Source organism: Ovis canadensis, chromosome 11 (genome assembly GCF_042477335.2).
Source record: "Ovis canadensis isolate MfBH-ARS-UI-01 breed Bighorn chromosome 11, ARS-UI_OviCan_v2, whole genome shotgun sequence".
NCBI classification, from domain to species: domain Eukaryota; kingdom Metazoa; phylum Chordata; class Mammalia; order Artiodactyla; family Bovidae; genus Ovis; species Ovis canadensis.
In genome coordinates, this window is record NC_091255.1 from 43,636,302 (window position 1) to 43,650,805 (window position 14,504).

Genomic DNA, 14,504 nt, shown 5'->3' on the forward strand with positions numbered 1-14,504 from the left:
TTTGGTGTAGGTGCGGCTCCTGTCTTTGAGGATTCCCTAGGATTTCCTTCCGGTTCACAATCTACAATAGTCTTAAATGTCAAATCCTCTTAGAAGCTCTCAGTACCTACAAGATGCAACTCAGGCTCCTTAGGGCAACCCGGAAGCCCCTCCGAAACAGAGATCGCGCCCCACTCCAGCTTCAGCTACCTCTCTTTCCTGCCTAAAGCTGGCCAGGTTAGCAGATTGAGAGAGTGCGAGTTGAACCACAGACGGTCCATGCTGTGCCTAAAATGCCTTTCCCCACCAACCGCCCCTCAGCAGTACCTGCTCTTCAGTTGGGGTCACAGTTCCACCTCCAGATGCCCGCACTACTAGAGACAGATGAACGATGACCACATTGTCTTGTGGTTAGTCTGCTTTCTCTAGTTTGCTGATTCAGAGGGTTTCCTAGGGTTCTAGAACAGCTGGGTTTGAAGTGTGGCTCTCCATCTGGGACTGCTTATTTAACTGCTGTTTCTTTGCCTCCTGGTTTCCTTGGAGTGATACTAGCTAGCACCTCGCCTAAGAAGACCAATATGAGTATTACATAAGGTGACACCTGAGGAACTCGGCACACAAGTAACAATCAACTGACTTAAGTCAGGACAAGCCCTGTTCTAAAAAATTGAGTGACTTTTATCTTCACAACAGCCCGATGAAAGTGATACTGTTATTATTAACATCATTTTGCAAATGAGAAGAACCTACCTGATTCACTCTCTGACCTCATGTGCCAGGATTTGAGCCCAAGCTGTCTGGTTGCTGAGATTTTGCTCCTTATGGTACCACTCAGGAAGAGTCAGGCTGGGGTCTAGTGCACAGAGGAAAGTGCTCAGAAGCTGTGGACCTGGGATCCTCTCCCTGCACTTGCACATAACTTCTAACAGGCTGTTTGCCTCAGCCTGCTAACTTGAGCAGAGACCCCTCAGAATGTCACCTCTTGATCACTGCTGATGCACAGATACCCGGAAGCATCACAGTCAGGTTTCCCTCCGCATATAGTAACAGCTCCCACTGAGGGCACAATCTGAATGGCTGGAGTTGGAATTCCTGTAGGCCCCCAGGTACCACTGACTGCTGGCAAAGAGGTAGCCTACAAGGGCAGATGGGTTCTAGCTGGTCTGGCACTCAGAAATCATGTGCCACTTCCCTTACCACCCTTTTCTTCATTCCTTTTTTTTTTTTTTATTCTTCATTTTTTAAAGGATGTATTTCTTTATATATATATATAAATAACTGGAAAAGGTAAGTTTTCATTCCAGTCCCAAAGAAAAGAAATGCCAAAGAATGTTCAAACTACCGCATAAGTGCACTCATCTCACACGCTAGCAATGCTCAAAATTCTCCAAGCTAGGCTTCAATAATACATGAACAGAGAAATTCCATAGGTTCAAGCTGGATTTAAAAAAGGCAGAGGAACCGGAGATCAAATTGCCAACATCACTTTGATCACAGAAAAAGCAAGAGAATTCCAGAAAAGTATCTGCTTCATGGACTATGGCTGAAGCCTTTGACTGTGTGGATCACAACAAACTGGAGAATGAGAGATGGGAATACCAGAGCACCTTACCTGCCCACTGAGAAATCTGTATGCAGGTTAAGAAGCAATTGTTAGAACTGTACATGGAACAACAGACTGATGGACAGATTCCAAATTGGGAAAGGAGTACATCAAGGCTATATATTGTCACCTTGCTTATTTAACTTCTATGTAGAGTACATCATGAGAAATGCTGGGCTGGATGAAGCACAAGCTGGAATCAGGATTGCCAGGAGAAATATTAGTAACCTCAGATATGCAGATGACACCACTCTTATGGCAGAAAGTGAAGAGGAACTAAAGAGCCAGTTGATGAAGGTTAAAGAAGAGTGAAAAAACTGGCTTAAAACTCAAAATTCAAAAAATGAAGATCATGGCATCCGGTCCCGTCACCTCATGGCAAATAGATGAAACAATGGAAACAGTGAGAGACTGTTTTCTTGGGCTCCAAAATCACTGCAGATGGTGAGCAAAATTAAAAGATGCTTGCTTTTTGGTGACAAACCTAGACGACGTTTTAAAAAGACATTACTTTGCCAACAAAAGTTCGTCTATTCAAAGCTATGGTTTTTCCAGTAGTCGTGTATGGATGTGACAGTTGGACCACAAAGAAGGCTGAGTTAAAGAAGTGATGCTTTTGAACTGTGGTGTTGGAGAAGACTTGATAGTCCCTTAGACTGCAAAGAGATTGAACCAGTCTATCATAAAGGAAATCAGTCCTAAATATTCATTGGAAGGACTGATGCTGAAGCTGAAGCTCCAATACTTTGACCACCTAATGCGACTCATTGGAAAAGACCCTGATGCTGGGAAAGATTGAAGTCAGGAGGAGAAGGGGATGACAGAGGATGAGATGATTGGATGGCATCACCAAAATAATGGACATAAGGCTGAGCAAGCTCCGGGAGATGGTGAAGGACAGGGAAGCCTGGCGTGCTGCAGTTCATGGGGTCACAGAGAGTCAGACATGACAGAGCAACTGAATAACAACAATATATACATACATATATATATAATTTTATTTTTGGCTGTGCTGGGTCTTCATTGCTGTGAGGACTTTTTCTAGTTGTGGCGAGTGGCAGCCACTCTAGCTGCAGTGTGAGCTTCTCGTTGCAGAGCACAGGCTATAGGGCACATGGGCTTCAGTAGTTATGGTTCTTGGGCTCTAGTTATGGCACATGGACTTCGCTGCTCCGCGGCATGTGGGATCTTCCTGGATCAGGGATCGAACCTGTATCTCCTGCACTGGTAGCAGATTCTTTACCAGTGAGCCATTCATTCTTACAGCAAGTAATTACCATGTGCACACTTAGTGCCCGGTACTCTTAGGCACTAGAGTCACAGCATTTAGTAAGACAAACACTTCCTGGTCTGGGACTTCCCTGGTGGTCCAGGGGTTAATACTCTGTAATTCTAATGCAGGGTTTTGATCCCTGGTCAGGGAACTAAGATTCCTCATGCCCTGCAGTTGGTCTCAGAGTTTCCAGTCCAATGGGATTAACAACTATTTCCAGAGTGATAATAAATTAAGCAGAATGAAGTCATAGATGACTTGGAGGTTACAGGTGGTTAGGGGTCCTTTCAAGAGATGGCATTTGCATGGGGCCTGGAGGAGGAGTGTGCAAGGCAGACCTGAGGACAAAGCATTGTGACTCAGTAACATGACTAGGGTGACAGGAGAGATACTGGGTTTGCCTTCAGTTAGTCATTTCCTCTCTGAATATCACCTTTCTCAACTGTAGATGGAGTAGTCAGTGTCTAATTAGGGGAAAAAAAAATCCACCCTAGGTATTTCAAACAAAATGGATTTAATACAGGGCATTGTTTGTGGAAGTGTTGGGCAGGCCAACTGAATCACTATCTTGAACACCTGAAACTTAAATTGTATAGTAACTATACCTCAGTTTAAAAAAAACAAAACTGCTTTCTTTTACCCAGAGACTGAGAACTGTGTGTGCTGGTCTCTCCTGCCATCTGACTCTGGACTTTAAACCACCCAGGTTCACCTTGCCAGCCAGGCTGCCTTGAGGAGACCCTGCCTCATGCTGTGAGCAAAGAGCCCTCCCCAAGTCCAGATCGCAGCGGGCTTGTGCTGTCTTCTTCCCATCCAGGCCTCAGCACGCAGGCTCCTTGTTTGTTGTATGCCTGGAACCTGTCCCCAGCCTCCTCCACAGCAGGTCCCATCCCACGTGTGCGACAGATAGACAGTCAGCTGTGGGGATGGCAGCTCTGCAGGCTAGAGGGGCCTTGGGCCCCTGAGCTGCTGCTTGGAGGAAATCCTTCTGACATGTACGTGGGCAGGAGAGTGAGCAGACTCCCAAGAGGTGGCTGCAGGGGATACCAGACGGGGAGGACCAGTCAAGTGGGTATCTGCAGCACCCAACACTCACCCCGGAGCCACCTGGCTGCTGGCTCCTGCCCTCCCTTCTCCCACTGGGACTTCGCTGAGCCTGTCCTGTCCCTGCCCCGTTTCATTCAGGTTCGGGTGGAGAGTAGCATGGGTTTTACTTCTAGAGCCCAGGCTGCTATAGGGCAGTTGCTGGATGTGTCCCTAGGGATCACCCTGCAAGGGCCCACCACAGGACACTGACATAGGGGGGCAGAAACTGGGTATGGGTCCTGTTGGCCTCATCTTTCTGTAGCCTGCTGACCCCCCACCCCCAGCCTCCAATTCCCAATACCTGGTTTCTCACGGAGCTGCTATGGAAGCCAAGCTAGTCATGACCACAGAGGGCCCCAGGGGGACCTAGAGGAACATGCTCCACCCTAGAGCCCTCAGGCTCCAGACTCCATGAAGGAGGCTCTCCATCCCGTGTGTCCTAAGTGCTGCTGGCCCTGGCCTGCCTGAGTGCTCTGCCTCCCCCACTGGACAGAAGCCCCGAGAGGGTTCCTGGGGGAAGAGGGGCAGATGACATGATGTGACATTCTCCTCCTGGTCCCCAGGTCCAGCTGTTCCCAGCAAAGGGAGCCTCCTGCTGGAGGCCTGACCATGACCTCAGTCAGAGGGGTCCATGCCTGGGAGGAGGTACAGGTGCAGCCAGCAGACCCCCGGATCCTGATGCCACCTGCACCTCAGGGCCTCACTTCCCTGCCAGTGAGGATGCAGGAGTCCAGACACCTGCCAGGTCTGCCCTTCTCGCTCCTCCCACTCCCGAGGGCTTCCCACCCCAGGGAGCCTGGCTGCTCTGGGGGTGGAGCGGAGGCGAGCACCCCTGCCCTTCCAGAAGCAGTCCTAGAGCCACACTGGGTCACACCTTTTATTGAAATGTTATGCACTCCGTCTGGAGACCAGCTCTGGCCCAGACGCCACCTGCAGCAGGTCCTGAGTGGGAAAGGCACATGGGTGGCCGCCTGTCTCAACTGGGTGAGACCTACCAAACGGTCCTGGCAGAAGAGCACGTGACCATGGGGCCATCTGCTGGGGGCCTGATAGGTCTGAGCTTTCCCGTTCCCTGCTGGCGGCACACAAACTGACCCACGTGACCTGCCTCCTGAGTGAGGGTTCCCCAAGTTTCCTGGGATGGGTGGGGCGGGAGGGCGAGGCTGAGACGTCAGTCAGGCTAGCACCGGCAGTGTCAGGATTGGGAGTGCTGCTGGAGGAGACTGGGGTTCCAGGGTTGGGTCTGCAGCACACCCACCTAATTGGGGGAGTTGGCCATTGCTGCTGTCAAGGGCCGTATTGAGAGCAGCAGCATTTTGTAAGGCAGCCTGAGGCAAGGGGGCCCAGGTTGCACCTGCAGAAACTGGGGACGAGCAGTCCCTGGCCCAGTGTCGCAGGGCCCTGGGGACCCTGTATATCCCTGGTTCAAGTGCTAAGTGCTGTGTGTGCCAGCCGGGTAGCCAGAGTCACCCGCTGGGAGAACATAGGTGCAGGCTGGGGCATGGTGGGCCCCCTTGTGCCACCCAGCCCTCCGGTCCCTCCACATGCAACTTGCCCTGGGGTCCCCTGTGCCACTGTTGCAGGACACCCTCCCATGGACAATGCCTCCTGGAACCAGGTTGCGTCGCCCAGAAGGCCGCAAAGGCATCAGCACCAGCTCTCTGAGCTACTGCAGAGTTTTCATGACGGAGTCTGTGCTTGAACATGGGGAGTGTGGATGGGGAGGGGGTGATGATGGAGAGGAAAATGGCCCAGAGCCTGGGCTGCCACCCTCATGCCCACTACCTACTCTCCTCTTACGCTGCACCAGGAGGGCACATGTGTGGCCTTGGAAGGGCTTCTCCCAAAGCTTTCTGCAAACACAGCCAGGGGCAGAGAGGGAAAGGGAGGGTGCTCTGCAACCTCTAAGAATTCCTGGAGGCCAGAAGGGGGCTGGGCACTGGGAGGGATGTGGGGGCTGAGGACAGTGACTCAGGGCTGCCAGGCCTTTGGACACATGTAGATGGAGATGTCCCCACTTCTGGATGAGATGTATGTAAGTGGGAGCACCCTGGAGAGGACTGCCGAGGTCAGAAATGGAGGGGTCACTGGGGCAAGCAGTTCACCCCAGCCAGTGGCCTGAAGGGGCCGTGTCATCCCAGGGGTTCACTGTTAACTCACATCTCAGCCCCAGAGGGACGGGACTCCTGAGCTGCCCTCTGGCCCCACAGGGGAGCAGGCATGAATTCGGCCCCTGTGGGGAGCAGGACACAGGAGGCTGTACTCTGAGCTTCAACCAGCCCCCAAAAGAAGTCCCCAAAAAGGCAGGCTCCACAGAACAAAGGTGCCGAGGTGCTCCCCAAGCTGTTCCCAGGAAGGGAGTCTGGGAGGGGCCTCAGACTCCTGATGGGCCACGGGCTTGCAGGAAGGGAAGGACGCTCTGACGTGTGGCGTTTGCACAGGAATCCCTCCGAACTGCTTCTTCCTCTGGGTGGTGAGAATGGTTTGTGAAGGACAGCTTTATCCCTCCCACCCCAGTTCAAGGGTCCTCTTTGAGAAAGCTCACCCACAATGAGGGGCAGGGATCCCCAGGACACTCAGATGGAAAGGGGAGGGTGGGCATGGGGGTGGGGTGGAGGGAGAGGACCACTATCCTGCAGGGTGGGTTGCCAAGGAGACACCAGCCACGTGTGAATGCATGTGTGTATGTAAAGGAGATACCAGCCGTGTGTGTGTGTGTGTGAGCCTGAGCCTGGACTGGCACCCAGCCCATTCCTGGCCCTGTTCATCAGGGAGGGCTCCCGTGGTTGTAGTCATCTCCTGCACCAGGCACACAGTCAAGAGCAGGGGCAGCATGGGGGCCACCTCGCTTGGCCCAATGCCCCTGGAAGTTGGCACACATAGTTCCTTATTGCTCCTCATCTAGGGAGAAGACCCCCTGCTGCCCCTCACAGAGCACGGAGCAGCAAGGGGGATCCGGCATGGCCAGAGGGACGCCCCCATCCACACGTTCTGATCTCGACTGCAGGCCCTCACACCGTCTGCAGAGCAGGAACAGCCGGGCTCCGCTTCGCCATGGCAGCTGGACCACGGCCCATCCTTGGCCAGCCGCCTCCCAGGGCCACAGATGAGTGTCCTTACAAAAATAACTCTGAGTCCGTCCCCCGTGGGGACCAGGATTCCTGAGAGCACACGGAGGCCAGGGCAAAGCCTGGGGGTCCGATAGGTGGGCTCGAGCCCTGTGGAGCCAGGGCTATGGCTGCAGGCGCTCCAGGTACTGCGGTAGGGGGTTCTCCTTGACGAACTTCTGGATGTACCAGCATGTGACATGGGCTCTCAGGTCCTCCTCCACCACAAAGTCCAGAGCGGCCTGGCAGCCAGGCAGAGAGAAGAGTGGTCAGAGCCCCAGTCCCTCACACCCCAGGCTTTCCCTTGGGTCTGCAACGGAGGCAGAGGTGCTGTCACCACTCCCGTTACAGCTGGGAAACCCAGGCAGACTGATAAACTGCCTGAGGGACATGGCAGGGAAGTGAGGGGACCAGGGTCAGATCCGCCCCGGGAGAACCCTCTTCTCCACTCATTCTTCACCGGATGCCTCCTCCAGGAAGCCACCCCTGTAGGCTGGATCAGGGCACCTGGGGCTCCCTCTGCTCCCAGCAGAGGTCGCTCAGTGTTCACAGGGATCCCAAGGCCAGCAGCAGGAGCGGTCAGCCTGCAGTTGTTGAACCAGTGGGTCTGGAACCGCCTGAGCACTCAGCACCCCACACACCTGACCCCCGGTTTCAGCCCAAGACCCTCTGGTGATAGGATTCCAATCTCTTCTCCCATTCTGAGGATGAACTGGGGGCTGCAGGTAAGCGCCCTCATGCCCAACAGATTCCCACCCCGCTCCTGTTACCCAGGGCTCCTTCTTGGTAACAGGATGGCCCCACAGACCAGCACAGAGCCGCCCCTGAAAAGGGCAGAGGGGCAGTAGAGACAGGAGGGTGGCAGAGGGCAGGGCCCCGAGCAGCTTTTAGGGGACTCACGGCCACCCTCACCCTTGGCGCCAGGCTCGGCCCCCTGGAGAGTTCACTGGGCACCTACCATCCATGCACGCTGGGTCCCAGCAGTGAGCGCCCCACATAAGGCAGGCGTCTGGGTCCCTGAGGGCCCGGCCTGGGAGGTGGGGGCGTACAGGTGACAGGGGGTAGGTGGCAGTTGCAGCCCATGGGAGGGTGGGGCCTGGCCACCACTGGGCCTGGTCTCCTCTGAGTGGGGTCAGCCTCCATGCCCTACCTTGGCCAGGTGCTTGGCGATGCCGCGCCCACGGTAGGCGTCAGGGACCTCCGTGTGCTGTAGGTCCACGATCCGCTTGCCCACATACTCATAGAGCAGGACTGCCCGGTCATGACATCCTGTGGGGAGGGGGTGGGCGGGTGAGGCCCTGAACGAGCAGGGAGGCCTGGGGGGAGGGTCAGGGGTTCGGTGCTGGGTCTGGAATCACCTCTCCATGCCTCAGTTCCTCATCCACAAAGTATGGATGCAACGGAGCACTCCTCAGGAAGAGTGTCTGGAGGATTAGTGTGCTAAGAACAGCATCTAGAACACACCGAGCCCCATGTGGCCTTTTCTGCTATCATCAAGCTTAGCATCCCAGTGCTCCCGGTGCCCCCTAAGGCCCAGCTCTCTACACCCCCACTGGAGCACCTGCCCAGTGCTATGGGAGCCCCAGGCCCAACACTGGATGTAGAGCAGGACTCAGCAAGTTGCCAACTAGCCCAGAGCCTGAACAAACCAGAGAGCTGGACTACCCACTAGACCCTGGGGAAGGTCAGAAGCAGCAGACACCAGCGTCCACAGGAAAGTGACCAGGCCCAGGAGGCACAGGCAACTGACCTTCACACCCTCTCAGGCCTGGTGCACCAGTCTGCCCCAGTCCCCTGCTGGAGAAACACTTAGCTGAAGTTCCAGCCTCTCAGCCAGCCTGTCTGTCCATCCAACCACGTGCTTACCCACCCCTCTGCACCCCTTGACAAAAGTTCACTGAGCCCGTCCGTGGCACTTCTCGGGAGCTGGAGACATGGCCACGAACAAGCCAGGCCAAGGTGCTTGGGGTCCTTCTTGCACATCTCTCAGATGCCAGTCTGAGCCTTCGGCAGGCCCGTGGGCAGAACTTTCAATATCTGTCTGGAATCTGACCACTGTTCACATGTCCACTGGCCCCTGCACCCCCCATGGAAGCAGAGTCAGACCCCGCCCATCCTCAGCTCAGCGGCCTCCCCGCGGCCCTCAGGGCCACCTGCCTCAGCCAGCTGCTCCCTCTTCCTGGCACCTCCCCTAGAGTCCCCCAGGGCTGGGTCCTCATTATTTGAGGTTAGCCCACGTGTCACCCCAGCATTTCAGGCCCTGGATCAGGCAGTCAGGCAAAAGCCTGAGCACCCATGTCCTCTCACACCCCATGTCAGCACCCCATCCACGCTTCCTTCAGCAAGCACCAAGGAACTGGGCTTTCTCCCCATCTGCTCACACTGCCTGCCCCCAGGCAGCCTGAGGGAGCCCATGACATCTGATCCATCCTCTGCTCAGGACCCTCCCAGGCACCCATCTCACCCAGAGTCAAGGCCAAGTTCTCATAATGCCTGCCACAGCCCCGCACCACCTGCCTCCATGCCTCTTGATGCCCTCTGTCCTGTGGCCTGGCTCTGTTTCTCCCAGGACACATCAGGCACCCCAGGGCCTTTGCACTTGCCGCCCCCTCCACAAGGAGCACTCTTGCTACCGTAGCTCCCTTCTTTGCCTCCTTCTTGGGTGGTCCTCCTGGACACCTGACTCTAAACAACAGCCCTTGGGACTTGCCTGGTGGTCCAGTGGTTAAGACTCTATGCTTCCACTGCAGGGGGCAGGGTTTGATCCCTGGTTGGGGAACTGAGATCCCACATGCCATGCAGTGTGGCCAAAAAAACAAACAAAAAGCACCGGCATCTTCCCAATACCCCAACCTTATTTCTCACAGGTCTTGTTCTTCAGGATGGTCTATGCTTTATTGTCCACTGACCCTCAGATGGCTGAGCCCCCAGCACTTACAATAATGTGTGGCACATGGTAAGCTCTCAAGAAGCACTTGTGGCATGAATCCTAGTTCTTCTTTCTCCAAGGTGCAAGACTGCAGGCATGTTGGTCACTCTCCTATCCTAGCCTCAGTCTCCTCTGTAAAATGGGCAGAGCAGCCCCTCCACCAACACCGCCAGCAATGCTGAGGATAAAGTAAGTGACTCCAGTGTGAGGGGCAAGCCGGAAACCCAAGGACTGAATGCACACAGCTGCTCTTTCCTCCCCAGACCTGGAACTTGCTGGGGACCCACCAGCCTAGCTCTGCCAGGGGATGGCTGGCACACACCTGTGCTAAGAGCCACAGGGCTGCTCCACCTCTCAGCCTCAGTGTCCACCTCTCTCACTGGGCACAGTGAGCTGGCTTCCAGGGCCTGGCTGAAACCATGACAGGCCATTCCCTTCCTCAGCTGAGGCAGGGTTGGGGCCTGGGCACAGAGGAGCCCTCGGCCCACCCCTATACACACCCAGACCATTTCAAGCCTGGATACACAGCCCAGTCTTGTAGACTGGTGAGAACTTGGCCAAGGATCCTGGTCCACTTTAGAGTCAGCCATCTGAGCAGGAGGCGACAGACAGGACAAGTTTACAAAGGCAGCTGGGCTCATCCAGTGCTGACCCCAGCCAACTCAAGAGGATGTCCCTAATGGCTGTACTCATTAGGGAAAAAAAGAAGGAACACCCCCAAAAGTCCCCTTTTTCTTCTTTCTCTGAGTGTTGAGGGTCTCCTGAACACCCACAAGGAAATCAGAGGCCTCTCAGGAGCCTTGAAAAGCCAGGGGGCCTCTTGGAATGAGAGTAGCAGGGGAGCCCTGAGAGTCACGGCCAGGTGCGCCAGGGTGGGCACTATATCGGAGAAGAGGAAGGAAAACGTGTTTGAGTTCTGGCCTGCGGGGGCCTCAGCTTACTCCTCTGAACACAGGGTGGTGACGGCCACGTCACGAGTGGGTTGTAACAGACGTGTGTTGGGGCCGGGTTCGAAGCCGAGCACAGCCAAATGGGGTCTGAGAAGGTGAAGTCCCAGCTCCGACAGAACCTCCAAGCGCAGGTGGGAGGAGTCAGCCCAGACAAGACCCTATTCGAGTTCTGCCCCTCCCCCCATTGCCTGACCTCAGGAAGCCTCGCCCTTCCCTCCTCAGACAAGGGCACAGTGGCCCATACGGGCCCATCCAGCTTGGGCACTACCACAGAAGGCCCAGCTGGGAGGGAGGAAAAAGTTATTAACAGAGAGGGGTGGGATGCCAGGAATTCAACCCTCCATTTCTCAATCAGGCGGAGGGGGCGTGGACTAGGAAGCGGTGAAGGGCTTGACTTCGCTTCTGGTTTAAGAAGTAATGCCCAATTACTTCCCTGGTGGTCCAGTGAGATCCCAATGCAAGGCGCCCGGTTGGTCAAGGAACTAGATCCTACAGGCCCCAACTAAAAAATCAAAATTGCCGCGACTAAGAGTTCGCATGCCGCAACTAAGACCCTGCCAGCAAAAAAAAAGAAAAAAATCAGTAAAGCCCAGTCCATGTCCTCCAGCACTGACTACCTGCCGCAGGCGCTGTTCTGAACCTCACTCTTACTGGGGCATCCAATTCTTCCCACCAGCCAGGAGTTAATCCCACTGTAGAGGCGAGAAACGGGCGCACAGAGATGAGGTAAGTTGGCCAAGCCCCAAAGCCGCCGGGGTCTGAAGGAGACAACGTCCCTCCCCGTACCCGCCCCGCCCCGCCCCTGACGGGCCGAAGCCCCTCCATCCTTCAGCCCCCGGTCGGTCTAGCAGGGTCTTCCAGTCCCCTCCGAGCAAAGAAGCGAAGATTCGCAGAGGCAGCCAGAAGCCACTCAACACCGGGAATGGGGAAATGGCGGGACACCCTCTCCCCGGGACCTCGGCAGGATCCCGGAAAACAGCCGGGCCAAGCAGGTGCGGGTTCCCCCGGGCCGAGGCGGGACCGGAGCCGCCCGGCGCCTGCCTCCGCCGCTCCCGGGCTCGCGCCGCCCCGGGCGCCCGCCCCCACCTGGCCCGCGAGTGCGCCCCCGGCCCTGCGGCGCGCAGACAAAAGGCGGGGGCGGGCGGGCCCGGCGTTACCGTTGAGCCGGACGGTGAACTGGCGACGCCGACGGTCGTGCTCCACGCGGATGGGGCAGCCTTGCTCCGGCGCGCCCGGCGACGCTGCTGCCGGCGACTGCGCCATGGGCACTCGGACCCGGGCCAGGGGCGCGCGGCGGGCTCGGGGGGCGGCGCGCGGAGCCGCACTGGGGGCGACCGCAGGCGGCGGCGCGGAAATTGACACTCGGCGGCGGCCGCAGCAACAAAAAGGGGGGAGCAGGAAATCAGCTGTGCGGTCACGTGCGGCGCGCGACCAGTGGGCGCGCAGCCGCTCTGTTTTGATACATTCCGTTCGCCTCTTAAAGGCGCAGCGCCGCGCACAGCTCTGTGCTGGGGCCTTTGGGCCTCTGGCCCCGACCTGCAGGAGACTCTGGGGGACCCCCCAAGGACCCCGTCTCAAACACACGTTTCGACCTATAGGGCAGTTCTAACCGTCCCCTCGCAGCCACCATTTACTCAGTGGTTGCTGTGTGCCTGCGCGCAGCAAAGCCCCGGAAGCTGCAGAAAGCGCTCATGAAGCCGAGAAGTAGGTGCGCTTGACACAGGCGCCTGGGGAAGACCTGCGAGGGTCACACACCGCTGGAACGATTGTCCCGAGAAGCCTGGCTTGCGATCTGGTGAAAGGCCACCTCTAACCCCAGAAACAAATGTGGGAAGCTCCTTGGAGATCCCTGGACCCACTCACTGGGTGGTGGGGGTGGGGGGATTGAGTCCCAAGAGGGCCAGGGACTTGCTTGAGGACACACAGGACTCTGGGTGGGTGAGTGGGGAACAGACTACATTTTTGAAACAGGACTGGACAACACCTCCCCCCCACCCCCTCCCCAACTGCTGGGATCCAGAGCCGCCCACCGAGTCACGTGACTGCAGGTTTTATTAGTTTGCTGGTGAAGGCGTGAGCGTGATGTCATTCCCACGTGACCACCGCCCGATTTAAGATGCCCATCGTTTGTGTTTCCCCCTCCAGCCATTGCCCTACCCTGTGACTAATTTGCTTTTCCTAAAACTTCATGTGAACAATATCATATAGTATGCCCTTTAAGGATTCAGTGTTCTTTTTTTCTTATAAAACATTTTGTGTGAGATCAATCCACGTTGTTGAGGGTATCTTTTTCATGACTGAGTAGTATTCCACCAGGTGCATATTCCACAATGTACTTATCTGCCTACTGTTGATGGGCGTTTGGGTTGATTTTAGATTTTGACCGTTAGGATTACACATGCTGTGACCATTCTTGAACATGGTCTTAGGACCATGAGTTTTATGAGGACTAACCAGACCTTTTCCAAAGTGGCTACCTCATTTTACACTCCTGCCAACAGTTCTGAGTGCTTCTTTGGTCACCAGTCTCTAGTTCTAGCCGTTCTGGTGCACGTGACGTGGTGGCTCACAGGTGTCAGTATACCTTTCCCTGACGACCCCTGAGGCTGAACCTTCTTCATCCACTTCTTGGCCCTTTCGGTATCTATTTTTGTGGGCGTTTTTTTTTTTTAAATTGGAGTCCTTTTTGTCGTCTAGTTAGGAGTCCTTTGTCGCATATATTTATTGAGAATATCCTATCATAGCAGACGTTTTTTGTTGTTGTTGTTGTTTTAAAGAAAAACGTGCATTGTATCACAGAGTTTGGAAACAAAACAGGGTTGAAGAGTGAGTCATCATTTACAAGGAAATAGAAAAGGATCCTGAGATCAGAGAGGGCTTTGACTTGAGCTGAATCAGGGCTGACTGCAATCCTGAAGGAGATGTAACCTTGTGTATGTCTCAGGAGACTTCTTTGTCTCCAAAGAACTTGAGTGGTGTGGGGAAGCCAGACAGGCTTCTGGAAATCCCATCACCTGGCTGTGCCATTTCCCACTCTGGGACTTTGCATGTACACTTCCGTTGGAATGTCCTTGTCGAAGCTCCCCTGCCAGCCCGGGTCCAGGGGAGATTCCAGGCAGGGCCGAGTGCACACCAGGTCCACCGTGAGAGGCCAAGATCCTCCCTGTTTTTGATTCCTTTATTTCTTCTCTGATTTTAAATGTCTGTTATCTTGTTGGAATCTTCAAATATTGCAGAAATCCTTTGTGGAACAAGGCAGTGGATCAATAAAAGAATGAAGCAAGAAACTGGTGTTTACAGAGTTGTCTATCTTTCGACCCTAAAGCATGCTGGTTGTGGAGGAGTGTCTGGGAGGGGCTGCTGAATGAACCTGTGACCCCCCCACCCCAAAGTTAGAAAGCAGAATCGGGTCGCAGAAGTCTTAGGTGGATGGTCCTGAAAGCCCTCATGACCAAGGCTGAGCAGGGCCACGCTGAGACTGGGTCCCAAGTATGTGAGCAGCCACTGTGTGCAGGTCACTGTCCTAGGGGTACCCAGCGAACAAACAGACCGAACTCCTTGCTCTTCAGGAGGGACG

The 14,504-nt window shown here is 55.3% G+C and overlaps 1 protein-coding gene across 2 annotated transcripts; it reads right to left on the reverse strand.

Annotated features, from left to right (window-relative positions):
- Positions 1–4,804: 4,804 nt before the first annotated feature.
- Positions 4,805–12,374, reverse strand: NATD1 (N-acetyltransferase domain containing 1). Of its 2 annotated transcripts, XM_069543090.1 has the most exons (4): positions 12,085–12,326; positions 11,545–11,619; positions 8,199–8,317; positions 4,805–7,290 (listed from the first exon to the last, which is right to left on the reverse strand). In XM_069543090.1, exons 1-4 carry the CDS (start codon positions 12,188–12,190, stop codon positions 7,174–7,176), a joined length of 417 nt encoding a protein of 138 aa, XP_069399191.1. In that variant the 5' UTR covers positions 12,191–12,326; the 3' UTR covers positions 4,805–7,173. The 2 variants fall into 2 exon arrangements, with proteins under 2 accessions (XP_069399191.1, XP_069399190.1); XM_069543089.1 differs by lacking the exon at positions 11,545–11,619 and having other exon boundaries at positions 12,085–12,374.
- Positions 12,375–14,504: the final 2,130 nt, after the last annotated feature.